This window comes from Perissodus microlepis, chromosome 23 (genome assembly GCF_051167445.1).
Source record: "Perissodus microlepis isolate ML-2025 ecotype Zambia chromosome 23, ASM5116744v1, whole genome shotgun sequence".
In the NCBI taxonomy this organism is placed as follows: Eukaryota; Metazoa; Chordata; class Actinopteri; order Cichliformes; family Cichlidae; genus Perissodus; species Perissodus microlepis.
In genome coordinates, this window is record NC_140482.1 from 29677640 (window position 1) to 29692743 (window position 15104).

General features: G+C 40.5%; 1 protein-coding gene across 23 annotated transcripts in view; it reads left to right on the top strand.

Annotated features, from left to right (window-relative positions):
• Positions 1-15104, top strand: part of kif1aa (kinesin family member 1Aa) — a 50951-nt gene that overhangs the window by 18939 nt on the left and 16908 nt on the right. For 5 of the 23 annotated variants that reach the window (XM_084920367.1, XM_084920368.1, XM_084920372.1 and 2 more), the window contains exons 15-30: positions 345-547; positions 1558-1637; positions 2862-2937; positions 3031-3099; positions 3561-3640; positions 5052-5158; positions 5247-5327; positions 5417-5597; positions 6573-6645; positions 7318-7408; positions 7494-7642; positions 7730-7908; positions 8234-8371; positions 11479-11790; positions 14594-14712; positions 14798-14904. In XM_084920367.1, the coding sequence (XP_084776493.1) occupies positions 345-547; positions 1558-1637; positions 2862-2937; positions 3031-3099; positions 3561-3640; positions 5052-5158; positions 5247-5327; positions 5417-5597; positions 6573-6645; positions 7318-7408; positions 7494-7642; positions 7730-7908; positions 8234-8371; positions 11479-11790; positions 14594-14712; positions 14798-14904 (2045 nt within the window). The remainder of the gene's footprint in view (positions 1-344; positions 548-1557; positions 1638-2861; positions 2938-3030; positions 3100-3560; positions 3641-5051; positions 5159-5246; positions 5328-5416; positions 5598-6572; positions 6646-7317; positions 7409-7493; positions 7643-7729; positions 7909-8233; positions 8372-11478; positions 11791-14593; positions 14713-14797; positions 14905-15104) is intronic. The other 18 variants (XM_084920386.1, XM_084920374.1, XM_084920376.1 and 15 more) reach the window with 9 other exon arrangements.

A 15104-nucleotide genomic window follows, 5' to 3' on the forward strand; every position in this document is an offset into this window, starting at 1 on the left:
CTCATGCTGCTCGAACAGTTTCTCAATGGTTCTGCATATCACGCTGTGCTTGAAGTTTTGTATGGTAGCTACATTTTCGTTGAGTCGTCTTGTGGCTGGATGGCCTCCTTGTTGCATTATTTGAGTTGTCTGTGGCTTTCTGCTGGTGCTGCCCTCGCTTCTGTGCTACCAGTTCAAATTTCTCTCTGTAAGTTAGATTTGTTTCAAGACACGTATCTTCTTTCTTTTCAATTCTCTTCTCTTCCTTTTCTGTCTGCATTTCTCCGTTCTTTTACTCCCTGTTATCGATTACCCCAAACCCCGCTTCCTGTCCCCACTCCCCACGCCCCGTCCCACCCTGGCAGACATATCCGATTACAAGAACAATAACAATAAAGGCCAAGCTGTGAATCAAAGGGATGATCTCTCCACAGTGACCAATGCCATGACGGGGATGAGCCCCTCTCCATCTCTCTCAGCCTTGTCCAGTCGGGCCGGATCTATTGCCAGTCTGCACGATCGCATCATGTTCAGCCCAGGCAGCGAGGAGGCCATCGAGAGGCTGAAGGTGAGCACAAAACCCCGTTTAACCCCCATCCCAGCCTTACACAGTCAGGAAATAAAACTTCAGTGAGATTCACCAAGCATTTGTTGAGGTTCAGAGTCTTTCTAATTGTGGGCAGATTCAATAAAAAAGTTCAAAAAAACGAATTGGTCTTTTATACTTTTTGCCTTTCTGAGCATTTCCAGTAGATTATAACCAAAAACCTGATTTCCTAAAAACAAATGGGTCTTCAGAAATTCCCAGAGCCCAACAAAATGACCACCAACAGGCTTCCCACGCGCATATTTCTGACTAAAACTCAGACTAAGGCCATTACACACTGAGCATATTGTGAAAATTCTGAATTTTATGGATGCAAACACACTACACGTTGCATTTTTGCAAAGAATTTGTGGGACGTGTACTCACAGCCCACCACAATGCAGCTCAATTCATCAAAGAACAGCAGAACTGGCAACCAGTTCTATTCACAGGTTCACACCGAGCACATGTGACAGACGTGAAAAAGGCTCGAGACGCCGTGGCATCTGTCACATGTGCTCGGTGTGAACCTGCTCTCATCTGTGAAGAGAATGGGGCTCCACTGGGACACCTACCAATTCTGGTGTTCTCTGGTGAATGCCAATCAAACTTTTTATGAGCAGTGTAGTTATAATTAAAATGATGCACCAAGGAGGACAAGCAGAGCAGGGTCACCCCAAGCCCCCCTTTATCTGTGTCCCTGGCTCTTTCGGCCATTTTAATACTCAATGAAGCTCTACATTATGGCACAAAGACATTATATTCACACCCTTTTTTACATGCCAACATAAGGTCATCTAATGAAATCACAGATATGGGTCATTTAATTTCTGCTACTTAAAAAAGTAAGCAATTAAGTAAGCTAATAAAATACTGGAATATACTGGAATTTTATTGCTTCATTGCTGAATTTGGATGTTTCTTTGCGTTAAGTCCAGATATAGTTATTATTTAAATGATTATCACCACACTTTTTTATTTTTTAACGTCAGGAAACAGAGAAAATCATCGCTGAGCTCAATGAGACCTGGGAAGAGAAACTTCGCAGAACAGAAGCCATTAGAATGGAGAGGTAAGACAACGAGATGCTTAGTTTTATTTTAATTTATTTTATTGCATTGTTTAAATTCCTCTTTAAGATTAAACTTTGGAAATACTAAAGATGCCAAAACAGGAACAACATCCTAATAATTCAAGAAAAGAGGAACACAGGAGGATTTATAACATACACAAAAACTTAAATGCTGTAAGAAGACAGAGGTAATATTCAAAGGAAAAAAAGGACAATTTCCTGAATTAAAATTTCTAAATTTCCAAGATTACAGTTGTTCATTTGCAGGAAAATATATTTCTTTAAAAAACAAACTTTTTTTTGTTTTTATAAAACTTTTATAAAAAATAAAAAAGTTCTCTAAGGTTAGTAGTAAATATTCAAAGTTTCAAGGACATTAAAGATATTAAAGTCAAAACCTGCAAAACTAAAGATAAAAAAGCATAAGAAACCTTGGTGTTCTGAGATTAAAGTCACAGGATAATCTCACCTACGCCACAGCGGCCATCAGGAAACGCTGTGTTAATGTTGTGATTCTGGGCTCAAATCAGGAATAACGTCATATTGCACCAAATGCAACCTACTACAGGCTAAGCTATAATCAACAAGAAAACCAAACTGATGTGGCATGTCCTCAGGTTACAGGATTGTAGAAGCAGTGATGTCTAGCTGTGGTTCTGTGATCAGATTGAGCTAATCTGGCCAAAAATGAAAGAAACCAACTTTTCACATAAATTTATAACTGAATATTTTCCTTGTAAATACCTGATTTAAAAAAAATACTTTATTGTCCAAGAAAATTATTTTTTTTCTTCTTAGATATTTACAACTTTAATATGACATATTCTGTTTCCTCCTCGAATCGTACCACCCTCCACAGTATCTATGATTTTTTTTTTATATACACATTTATTTGTTCCCCTCAGATGGCTGTAATATGCTGCCATTAATGTGCCTTACTCAAGAATATTAAAATAGAAGTAAAAATTAATCATGCTTAATCTTAATCTTGTTTTCCACACCTCTAAAATGATTGACAATGACAAGCATTAGTATTTCTTCCGGTCCGGCCTAAGGTGAAGCTTTCGGTGATCTGAGTGTAGAGCAATTGGTGCCACCTCCAGAATAATATTGGGTCTATGCTTTATTTAGGAAAGACAACATTTCTCATTGAATCAATGTTGAAAACAATTTTTGCATTAAAAAAAATATCTCCCTTGGTATGCTGATGATATTCGTCAACAGAGAGGCCCTGCTGGCCGAAATGGGTGTAGCAATGCGAGAAGATGGTGGAACAGTTGGTGTGTTCTCTCCAAAGAAGGTAAAAGATGTATTCTACTTCTCCAAAACCACTGTGATCTAATCCTTACCGCTTCGATTATTCACTGCTGTGCTTGTTTATTTACCCCCAAAGCCCTCTGATAGCCCTAGAAAGCCCGAGCCCGTGTTTATCGACACAGTCGGGCTGTTTTCCCCCAACGAGGTTTGTAGCTCTGAAGTGTTTAAAGTGTCTCCTCTGATGAGTGCTCGAGCCTCGTCGAGGCAGATCAGACGAGAGTTTCACTGTTTCATTAAGTGTTATCCTAAATCTACTTCATTACTCACTTCAAACACTCCCTCACTGCACCGAAGGCAGCCATGGGTGTAAACATGGGGGAAAAGATAATAGCAGTGCCCTAATTTCAGTGATTTATGGCTGCTTGCCTGCAGCCCCAAAACATCTGACTTCATTAAACACTCCATGCTGGGACGCTGTGGGGAGTGACTGCATGGTTTTAACTATTGCTGATTGTTTGATGTTTCTTACTGGGAGAGCTTGTATTTCAGACCACCTGTTGTGCACAGCTGACATATGTTATAATGTAAATAACATATGGATGTTCAATGACTCATGCATATTGCTTACCGAAAGTTAACAGTGAAATATTCCCCGTTCTGTGTCAGACGCCTCATTTGGTGAACCTCAACGAGGACCCTCTGATGTCTGAGTGCCTGCTGTACTATATCAAAGACGGGATCACCAGGTTAGAGGCTGACATTTTACAGTGTAATAAGAGGAAGGCGGTTCTCACCCTGAGAGGACAAAACCACTGCAGGGAAGACCAGGAGAAAATGCGATGTAAACAAATGTGATTTATGTAGAAAGTAAAGTCTGCTGAAGCTGTCATGATGACCTTTATTTAATTAAAACCCCACTTGGATCCTTTTTATTATTAGATGCCTCCCATATTATTGCGAATGACTCATAAAAAGTGTGGGGTCAGCTTATGATGAGGGCACACCAGAAAAAGTTTAAGAACTGCTGTATTAGCATGATACTGATTAAAAAAGGACATTGTTTTTATGCTAATCTAACTTCAAGAGACAACAGGCCTGCATTGCAAACATGTTCTCATCACATGGCGTCATATAATGTTGTGTCAGATGCCTGTGCCTCACTGGCACTAAATGTTCTCCGCCAGCGGCCCAAATGTGGCTACATAGGCCACCGAGAGATAGTGGTCCCCACTTAGAGACCCACACTTTCCACAGAAGGTTGGTCACAGGTTTATCAGCCAGGAGATTGTGGTTTGTCTCCCATTTTGATCCTTGTATTGTATTTAGTACTTGTTTTTTTTTCACTACATACACTGATTTATTTCATAAATGAATATATTCATATACATAAACTATATAGGATGGACATGCCATAAAGCTGTAATGGTTTTAATAGGCAGTAAGTGGATGAGAATTCCTGTAGTTGCAAAAAGAAGTCAGATTTCTTGGTCCCTGTCCTCAGTGAACACCTTCCTGATGAGATTATGGGCTTAGCTGCTAGCTTCAGTTAGCCACTATGTGATCGTACTCTGTCACACTGATGTGATTTCAAAAGGAGAAGTAGCAGAAGTGTCGCTCTTCAGAAATCACAGCCTGGTTACTAAAAGAAATTCACTCAGCTTGATGTGAGCAGCTTCCTGCCAGAATTCTTTTTTTTTCTATGGATTCATCAGCCAAAGTAAAGGTATGGCTGGCTAATGATATTGCTCAGCTAAGGAAGAAGCCATCAGTGATTGTGTCCAGTGACACTGTCACCACCATGAGCCTCTTGTCACGGTGGATGGACGCTTTCTTCTGCACAGTGATACAATCTGATGGTGTAGCTTTGAACTGTTCACAGTAACGTTTGTGGATTTTTAAAGTAACCAGGTCATGATTTCTGAAAACAAACATTGTTACTGTGTTTTGGGATTGGGGTTTGGTTTCAGGTGCTTTCAGCACATCTGTATAGCCCAACAATTTAGACGAATAAAAAGCACGACATGCAGGAGGAAAAAGACTACATTTGATTTTGAGGTGAACTGTCCCTTTAAATGAAAAAGGACTAAATGTTACATAGATGAAGTGTGTTATTAACTTGCTTTTATTTATATTCATAATAACTTTTATGTATTTTAGGGTCGGTCGTTTAGATGCCAGCAGTCGCCAGGATATAGTCCTCAGTGGTCACTTCATAAAGGACGAGCACTGCACCTTCACTAGTTCTACTGGCCCAATGGGAGAAAGTGAGACTTGTAGCTGTGCACATCAAAGTTAAATATTGCTGTAATGTTGTCAGCAAAGCCTCATATGGAATTTTCTTTTCCTGAGCAGCAGTTGTCCTTGAGCCTTGTGAAGGAGCTGAGACATACGTTAATGGAAAGAGGGTGACAGAACCCACTGTTCTGAAATCAGGTTGGTGCAACCTGTGCCATAACTAGCACAAACATTATATGCATAGATTTTGTACTTGTACTCTCTGATCTGATGTGATGCCCTTGCAGGAAATCGCATCATCCTGGGGAAGAGCCACGTCTTCCGTTTTAACCACCCTGTACAGGCCCGGGCTGACAGGGAGAAGAACCCATGTGCCGAAACCCCTGTTGAGCCTGTGGACTGGGCCTTCGCTCAGAGGGAGCTGTTGGAGAAACAGGGCATTGACATGAAGCAAGAAATGGAACAGAGGTACGCCTTCAGGAATAAAGATACAGTAAAAGTCCATTTCTGGAACTTAAGGTAACAATTAGTATAAAAAAAGTTCCAGGTTTGCACCAATTCTTCTAGATTTTGCTATACCTATTGCAAGGTGCAATAAGGAAACAGTTTGTCCCAATGCACAGATATTTTTATTCTTAGAGTAGATTTGAATGATTGATTGTCGTTCCTATATTTCCTGTTTTACGTCAGAAATCAATCCCTGTCTATAAATAGTTCTGTCGTCTCCTCAGCCTGCTCATTTTTGTTTGCTCTGTTTGTTCCTGCCACATTTTTGTGCTTTGGATTACGTTGTTTCCTCATGTTTTGGATCTTCTTTTTTTTCTTTTGGACTTTGTTCTAATTTGGGCTCAGCAGTTAAGCTTGTGTCTTAATTTAACAGTCTTCGAGGGTACCACTCCAGAGACCCGCAGCTATTTCTAAAACTGCATTCAGTTACTTTTTAATATTTTCTGAGTCTGAGACTTCTGAGCAATTTATGAGCCAGTTTTCATGTATTAGAGAAAAAGCATCAGATAAAGCAGTGAGGTTAAAAACAGTGTAACCATGGACTCTTACATGGTGTGCATAATCTATATAGCTTTATCCCCACTGTTGCTACTGGCTGCTTTGTAACCCACCTCCAATCCAGTTCCTCATTTTCATGCTCAAATCAAAGTCATATATATCTACTGTCATTAAAGTCTGATCTTTTCTGTGCTGGGGTCCTGCATTCAGGAAAGGTGGAGAAGTCAGGACATAACTTCCATATCTCCAAATGTAGATGACTACAGATGGAGTGAGAATTTGCTTTTGTGGTCCTGTCTGAAGCAGTGACCAAAGTTGCCACTTTACCCAAGCCTGAGGCTTCTTTCTCAGTATCAATGGCTTAAAAACACACAGTGAGGTAGGGCATTACCCACCTACATCAAGTCTTTTTTGTTCACTTTGTTTTTTTGTCCTCAGGCTGCAGGAGCTGGAAGATCAGTATCGCAAAGAAAGAGAGGAGGCCAGCAACCTTCTAGAGCAGCAAAGACTGGTATGGTAATGAGAGTTCAGCTTTGACTGCTATCAGCAGTAATCATTAAAGTAAAACCAACAAAAAATCTATCTGAACTGTCGTACACACAGATGTAGCTGCAGTTTGTATATTTCAGTATTGGTATCTACTGTTTACATTATATAAACTGTATTATCAGTGAGCAGATTTACAGAAAATACCAAATAAAAAATTATGATGGTGTTTTCAGATCAAATGTGAAGCAAAGTTCACCTTACTGGAATTTCTAGGCAATTTTGCAACTCACAAATATTACTCAGCAGGAGAAAGGAGAACCGATACCTGGGATTACATAACAGACACATTTTATTTATTTATTTTAAAAAAAAAACAAGATTTAATCAGCAGATCTGACAGCCCACAAGCTACAGCATTTCATTTCTGATTCTCTGTGGCACGAGGAGAATCCACAGTCTGTGGGAGAATTTTATCTGGCAGGATCTGCAGCATAATATCATAAAGTATTTTTAATTCACACGGATGTGTATTTGACAGTATTTATATGCACAGTTGTACGCCGCAACACATTTTTCCGTGCTTTAATTCTAAATGCAGTCTTTTGGGGCCTTTCATTTCACTAGTTATTAATGATTAATTCATTTTCCTGAATGGCTTGTTCATGTATTTAAAACTTTAATTATAAATTATTAGGATTATGAAAGCAAGCTGGAGGCTCTTCAGAAGCAAGTGGACCGTTATAACCCAGAAGGCCCTGAAGAAGAGGAGGAACCGGAAGAAGAAGGTAAAAACAATTAATACTAAGACACATTTATAAATCTATATTAGGGATAATCATACCTTCATCGAGTCCTCTTTCTGGCCTACAGTGCAGTGGACGGAGAGGGAAAGAGAGCTGGCTGTGTGGAGTTTCCGTAAATGGCGATGCTACCAGTTCACCTCGCTGCGTGATCTCTTATGGGGAAATGCCATCTTCCTGAAGGAGGCTAATGCGATCAGTGTCGAACTTAAGAAGAAGGTTAGAAATGTCATTTAGACTGATGAATATATCCACAGGTCTACACTGTGAAACGGCTCTTTGAGCATACTCGTTCTTCCCCTGCAGGTGCAGTTCCAGTTTGTGTTGCTGACAGACACTCTTTACTCCCCCCTGCCTCCTGACCTGTTGCCCCCAGAGGCAACTAAAGACAGAGAGAAGCGACAATTCCCACGTACTATCGTGGCGGTGGAGGTGCAAGATCAGAAGAATGGAGCAACTCACTATTGGACATTAGAAAAACTAAGGTGGCTGAACATGCACGCAAGTCTTTGATGAACAAAATCTTAAACTTATCTTGGTAATCAAAAATTCATTAAGTGTCGCACTGAAACTCTTGTTTTAGTGCTCTTCAGTTTGTGAGTCAGTTTCTTTTATTGCAAACATTCGCTTCAATAATTGCACTTCCAAATTAAAAATATCTACCAACCTAATATCGAACAGCAATAAAAAAAGAGCCATGCTTCAGTGTCTTCCTCAGTGCTGTTTTATTTCTTCCAAGCTGTTTACTTTTTCTCATTAACACCCTGCTCTGTGTCTTTTTTATGTCTTCATTGTTGGTGCTTTCTGCAGGCAGAGGCTAGATCTGATGAGAGAAATGTATGATCGTGCTGCTGATGTGCCCAACAGTACTGTGGAGGACTGTGAAAATGTGATGACGGGAGGTGACCCCTTTTACGATCGCTTCCCCTGGTTCCGCCTGGTTGGCAGGTAAATACTGAGTCCAACACATCGGGACAGGAATAAGAAATACAGAGGCCAAAAAGACCAGTATTAGCCATAGCTATCAGAAATTTAGGATATAGGGAGGCTGCTGTCCACTTTTCCACTTGCAGGACGTCGTTCCTGAGAGTTAAAGTTCCAGGCACTTGGGTTGGAAATGTGGCTTTCCTGTGTGTGGAGTGTACTCCACACACAGTGTGGCAGGGACAGGGACACCTGCATTAATTATCTGCAGTTCATTCAGTCTGGTGTCCCTACTTGTCAAACTTTGTATTTCAGCACCTATAAAACCTGCCAGTACAAACTGAAGTAACAGTATCAAATACATTTGATAACAATACATTCCAGCTAATGACAGAGCTTTCTACATCAATGGGAAAATCATCTATGCAAGATTTGAGAAAAACATTTCGTCAGCCCTCCTACTCAAAACCTGCTGTTTCTTTCTCTTCCACCTTGGCACATGGCCTCCCAGTGTCTCTCTCTCGCTCTCGCTCTCTCACTTGCACCTGTTATGTAATATTAAGCGTCTCACTCCAGCCTTTAATGTGATTCAGCTCCTGCAAGACATGGAAACATTGGACACTGTGCCCTTGAGCTGTTCTTTTTCAGGTTTTCAATCTGTCTGTCCATATTATAAAGGTGAAAGCAGGTGTATATTTATCCAGATGCACAACATTTGATGTTTTCAATGCTTTAGTTTTAATAGTTTACTGCTATTTTATACTATATCCTTTACACTTGCTGTTTAAAAAATGTAGCTGCTGTCGAGAACTGATGGGTTGAATTAATACATAACTGAATACAGGCTCACTTTGTACATATGTGGCTGATGTGATAACTCAAAGTGACTGGCCATTTTCAAATGAAATCTGTATGACGTTTAATTTCTGTCATTACCTTTAGATGCAATTAAGCAAGCCCGTGAGCAAATGATCTTATTTCACACACATAAATATTCACTGCCAAAGCTCAGTTGCAGCATATAGTGTACCATTGTAATCCAGTGATTGCTGGGAGTAAATCCAACTGTAACAAGTGCCTGTTAACAGGTTGGTCACCAGAATTCATTTTGTGAGCAAATATGGTGTCAAACAGCACTGTCTACAGCAGGAGTGGGGGCACTCCAGGGCTCAGTGGCCGGTGTCCTGCAGGTTTTAGATATCACCCTGGGTCAACACACCTGAATCAAATGATTAGTTCATTATCAGCCTCTGGAGAACTTCGGCTGTATCCCAATTCAGGGTCTGCAGCCTTAAAGCACGCAGCCTTAACAGTCCACAAGGGCCACGTACTCAAAGACCGCTAAGGCCGGAAGTGAGAGGCTTGTGAAATGGGACGGTCTAGCCTCCGTCGCGCTGCCCAGGTTGCCTAGCAACCATGACACTAACAGCTGGAAACGTTTCATACAGCATTGTTTGACAGAAATGAAGGAGAAAATGTTTTGTTCATTTGTTTGTTTGTTTCTACATGAGCTTTGATTTGATAAGTATCTGAGGCTGAGACCACGGGACTGTGAAATCATGATTATTGGGCTTCACTTCTGTACTGAACAGTCATTTAAGATTAGCTAGTAAATAACAATTAGCTAATGTTGTTCATGAGACTAAAGTCATCTCACTTTGGTAATGTAAATATAATATGGCCAATATTAAAGTTATAATTTCAATCATTATTAGTTATTACAGCAGTGAATGAACTCTATTTCAAATACTGAGCTTCAGTAAAGATTCAAGCTGCATTTATTTATATTATTTATATTTCCTGTCACCTTAAATCTTCACTCAAAGACAGGTTTCTTTGACACTGTATATATAACTGTGTTATATATATATGAGAGACAAATATTGTTCTTTTAATATGTTGGCATTACTAAATTTCTCTCAGTGCTTACATTAAATATCCATAAAATCATCACATTCTCTGTAAGATTAACGTCAACTATTGAACGGCGTATATTTTAAAGTAAAGGCTTTAAAACCAAGTTAATACAAACATCGCTAATGTCACATAACTTTGCCGACATGTGGCCAACAGTAAAGTTTTAATGTTCTTCGTTATTAAACATTCGCACATAAATAAGTGACATAATATTCACTTCTTACTTTTAAAAGTTTACTCTTTGACCACCCCTCTTCCGCCGTTTTTTTTCCCGGCAAAATTATCCACACCCACCGCCGCGCTATGCATTCTGGGATATGTTGGGCCACGAAGTCTACACCGCCACATCCTTAAAATTCAGTAAAATGAAGGATGCATTTGAGGGCCGCATTTCGAGCAGCCTTTGAATTGGGACAGCCTTCGTCGCGTCGCTGTGACGTAATTGGCCTTAAAATGCGGCCTTTAAGGCTGCAGACTCTGAATTGGGATACAGCCTTCAAGACATGTTGAGGAGGTAATTTAGCCATTTAAATCAGCTGTGCTGGATAAAGGACACATCTAAAACCTGGACACTGGCCCTTGATGACTGGAGTTGGACTCCCCCGGTCTATAGCACTGAAGCTGTCATTTAAGGAGGTTCTTTGCATGTGATCCCTTAAAAAGTGATCAATCATGGGACAGAGCTCCTTTGATGATTGGCTCACTTGGCATGATTAACTTTGGTTCCTTCCCCTGCTCACTTTTTTTTAACAGTTTAGATAACAGTTACCTGCAAGAGCGCGCATTCCTTGAATTGCCTTCTCTACATTTTATTCATCTTAGCCTCTTCTTTTTATATGCATGTGTAAAAATCTGTACTTAAAACAGTAAATTTGAATTCCCCTGACACTCACCAAGCAGAAACTTACATGTGCGGTTAAATCTGCGCATGAGGACTGGGCAAATTACAGTGAATACCTGTGTAGGTGAAATAATACTTGTTTTTGACATGCCTAAAGTTAAAAATGTGTCTATCTATAGCCCACGATCAGCACAACATTTGTAACTTTCTGCAGTCTCCCATCTGTCTTCTCTTTCTCTGCTCTTTGCTCAACACTGAAACAAACAATAAAAGCTGTTTCTGACTCAGAGGGAAGAAGGTTTTCTCCTGTGGATCAGTGCGTCCCTTCTCTCTAACTGTACTAACCTAGTTCCCATGTCTCTGGCTGCACCAGAAATCCCATTTTCAACACATGCATGAGCGAGCGCATGAGTGACCCCACCCCATCCCCGACCCTTTCCACCTCTGAAATTACTGAGCTGGCTGACTCGCAGCGGGAGGGTCGCGGGGAGGAGGAGGAGGAGTTGGAGGATTTGGACGACCTGGACGATGATATCTTTTTGGACGACCCGAGCTCCGAGCTCGGGGTAGAGGATGATGATGATGATGATGATGATGATGATGATGAGAGAGAGCTCTGCCGAGGCTCCAGCGAAGGCCTGGATCCCTTTTACGACCGCTCACCATTATTCAGTGTAGTGGGAAGGTTGGTGAGGTTTCAGGAGCATGCTGATGGAGGAAACTAGCTCTTTCACGCTGAGATGCAAGTCCCTTTCCCTTGGCAAACATCAGGGTAGATGAACAGTATTCTTGGAAATGCAGTGAATAATAGCGTGTATATCTTCACATAGCCCTCCTTGAGTTGTGGGCAGGGTATGCATAAATACACAAAATATAACCATAGTGTGCTTTGTTATTTTATGTGGAAAACATGAGGTGTGATCTTAAAGTGACTCTCTCCATAAAAATTAAAAAGCAAAGCATACCTAAGTTGATTTTTGCCAGACACCCCTGTAAGGTTATCTCTTTGTGCACCTCTGCATAGCTTCCAGCATGACAGCAATGTTTATATGACCAAGACTGTCTTTATTTGGCCCAAAACCACAGTTCAGGTTGTTCTCAGATGCCACTGGATGTTAAAGTAAAACTTTGCATTGCCAGTCAGTGCACTGTAGCTGGTGTACTTTGTGAATTTGACATTTTGAAGCTACATTATTTGCATTTTGGCGGCTGCCATGTTGTTGTTTATTTGGACCCATAGTGATCATATCGGAGGTTGTAATGCTTGAGTTCATCAAAATTGGTACAGAAATTTATTGGATGGTCTTTATCACAGAGGTCAACATTAAAAAGGCTCTGAAGTAGCATTTTCACATGGGAGTCAGTAGGGATTGACTTGCTTTTGGAATCAAGATAAGTGGTTACTAGTGGAACCGCAGGTTTGGCCTTTGGATGCTGGCTCACGTTTTCAGCCCTGCAGCATCTCCTAATCCAGGACACTGACTTAGTTCTTGGACACTCTTCCACTGAAAAAAGCTCTTTGGTCTTTGGGTTGTAGATAGAGATCCAGCTCTCTTTATTAAGGATAATCCTGAACATGAACGTAATGACCTAATTTTCATAAAGTCCATGGCAAATCTTCAGGTGAAAGTGGTCATCCATCAGCCATCCAAAGAGTGATTCAAATAGACGCTACACTGCCAGCACTCTAAGGTTACACAAGGAGATGACCTTGAAGGGGAAATTAATCAAACTGAAGTCAGATTTTTATAGATGAAGTCACTAAATAAGTGCACCTGAATTATGTTGCTCTTTGGTCTTCTCCAAATTACTGTCCACGTCAGAGATCTGCTGGTTCAGTGTTAACACTGGCATGAAGCATTTCAGTTGGAAAGCTGCAACCAAAATTTAGAAAACAACTTTTCCTGCATTTTTTTTAATTGTGGTATTTCCTTTTACTGATTTCCTTAAACACTTGCTTACTGCTCAAAGTCAAACCAGACCCTTTAGTGTCTTGCCTTAGCTGTCACAGTATCTCTAAATCTTGAGCTGAAAATGTTGAGTACCACACTATGCGGACACTGGAGTAGACATTTCTGGACTTTTCCTTTTTATCTTTAATCTCTCTTTCAACTAAATGCTTATTTTTCTTTGCTTTTGGAGTGGGGGTATACAGTGGCTCAATGCGTCTCACTCTTACTTAAATTCTTCCTAAATTCAGTCCAGAGTGGGTCCATTTATGCTTCTTGTTTCTATGCGGTGCTGACGCTGAACGGCTGTTTGAGGTGTATGTCAAATCATAGTGGCTTATAAAAAAGAAAAAGGACTTTTGACTCCCCAAAGCACTCATGCATCTCAAGAAGTAGGTAGAGGTCTGATGTGCATAGCAAGAGGAACAAACAGCGAAATGTTCTCACCGTGCTGTGAAACCTGAATACAGTTGAAAGAATCTGAAAATATTTGAGCTAAGTGGTGTTCGAACAAAGACTCAAAATCTCAAGATGAAAGAGCTGGTTTCTGCAGCAGCTTTCTCTCTTAGGCATGCCAGAGCACAAGTCTTTTCATTTTGACCTTTTTTTTTTTTGTCGATTTTTTACGTGAATACGTCTGATGATGAACTCGTACCCCTATTTTGTACAAATTACCAGGAGGTGCACTTTGATTTCTGATGTCATTCGTTGGTTTTTGATGTAGCATACAGTCTATGAAGCTGTTGGCAGTTTTGATTCAAGCTGAGCCATGTTCCGTATGATGATTTCTGTTCCATTTGCTTTTGATTCCTTTTGAGTCAAAAAGTTGAAAGCATTTTTGTTCACCTTTTTTGTCCTGAGCATGCCTTATTTGCACCTCACCAATCTTGTCATAAGCCTGTCCTTTTTTACGCTGTCCACCCTTAAATGTCTATCCCTATTGGCTTGTGAAAAATGTGGATCAGTTATTCTATTATTTTTAAGAAAAGCATTTCTAATGCAGCTGTTCCCAAATTTCTATTCTCAAAGAAACATAGTCTGTAGCAAAGTGCTTTAAGTTCTCAGTTTGGCTTTATACATTATACAGAGTCATTGTCATGATAGCATGTGATCATAAAGCAATGCATTAAAATGAATTCATTGCTTACGACGAAAACATCTGCTATCCAGCAAAGTCTTGAGCTGGGTTCTAATTTTTAAAGTTAATAAAAAGAATTGAAAGTTTAGCCTTACATACATGCTCCTTAGCCTCACTATCCTTCATCAGTACAACCCAAAAGTTTAGGGTTATTGCATGTGACCCATTATTGACCTGATTATATAGTCATTATTGGATGATAAGGATAAGCCCACTCCAAAGCAATAGTAAAGGGCAGCCATGGCCGTCGCAAGAGCAGTCCCAGCTTCTGTTTGGTTGCTTTGCAGTTCTGTGTTCTGTTGTCCAGTCCAGTGATTTTTATCAAATGTGGCACGTCTCCTTGGTCTGGTTCTTGTTAATGCTTTTTTTCCTTTTATTTCTCTCTTTGGCTTCCCGTGCAGGGCTTTTGTTTACCTGAGTAATCTGCTGTACCCGGTTCCGCTCGTCCATCGCGTGGCCATTGTCAGTGAGAAGGGAGACGTAAAGGGCTTCCTTAGGGTGGCAGTACAGGCCATATCAGGTAAGGCTCAAATCCTCAGACTCACGATCGTTGAAGCGATTGACGGGACAAGCTGTGTGTGATTTCTGGAGGGAGTGAGGTGAAGGTTCTCTGTGTTTCCCTCCAGCTGATGAGGAGGCTCCTGACTACGGCTCCGGAGTGAGGCAGTCGGGCACTGCCAAAATCTCCTTTGAGGATCAGCAGTATGAAAAGGTAGTGAAAAACACACTATAGTTATTACAGGTAGTTTTCACAGTGTAGGATTTACTTCTATATACAGTTGCCGTCACAATTTTTGTGATTTTAGGTGTTTACAAAAAGAGTTGAATTACACGCTGTTCTAAGGCTTCTTTACATTTGTAACATTTTTGTAGAACTCGATGCACCCTCTCAATTGATTTAGGGTTTTCTGG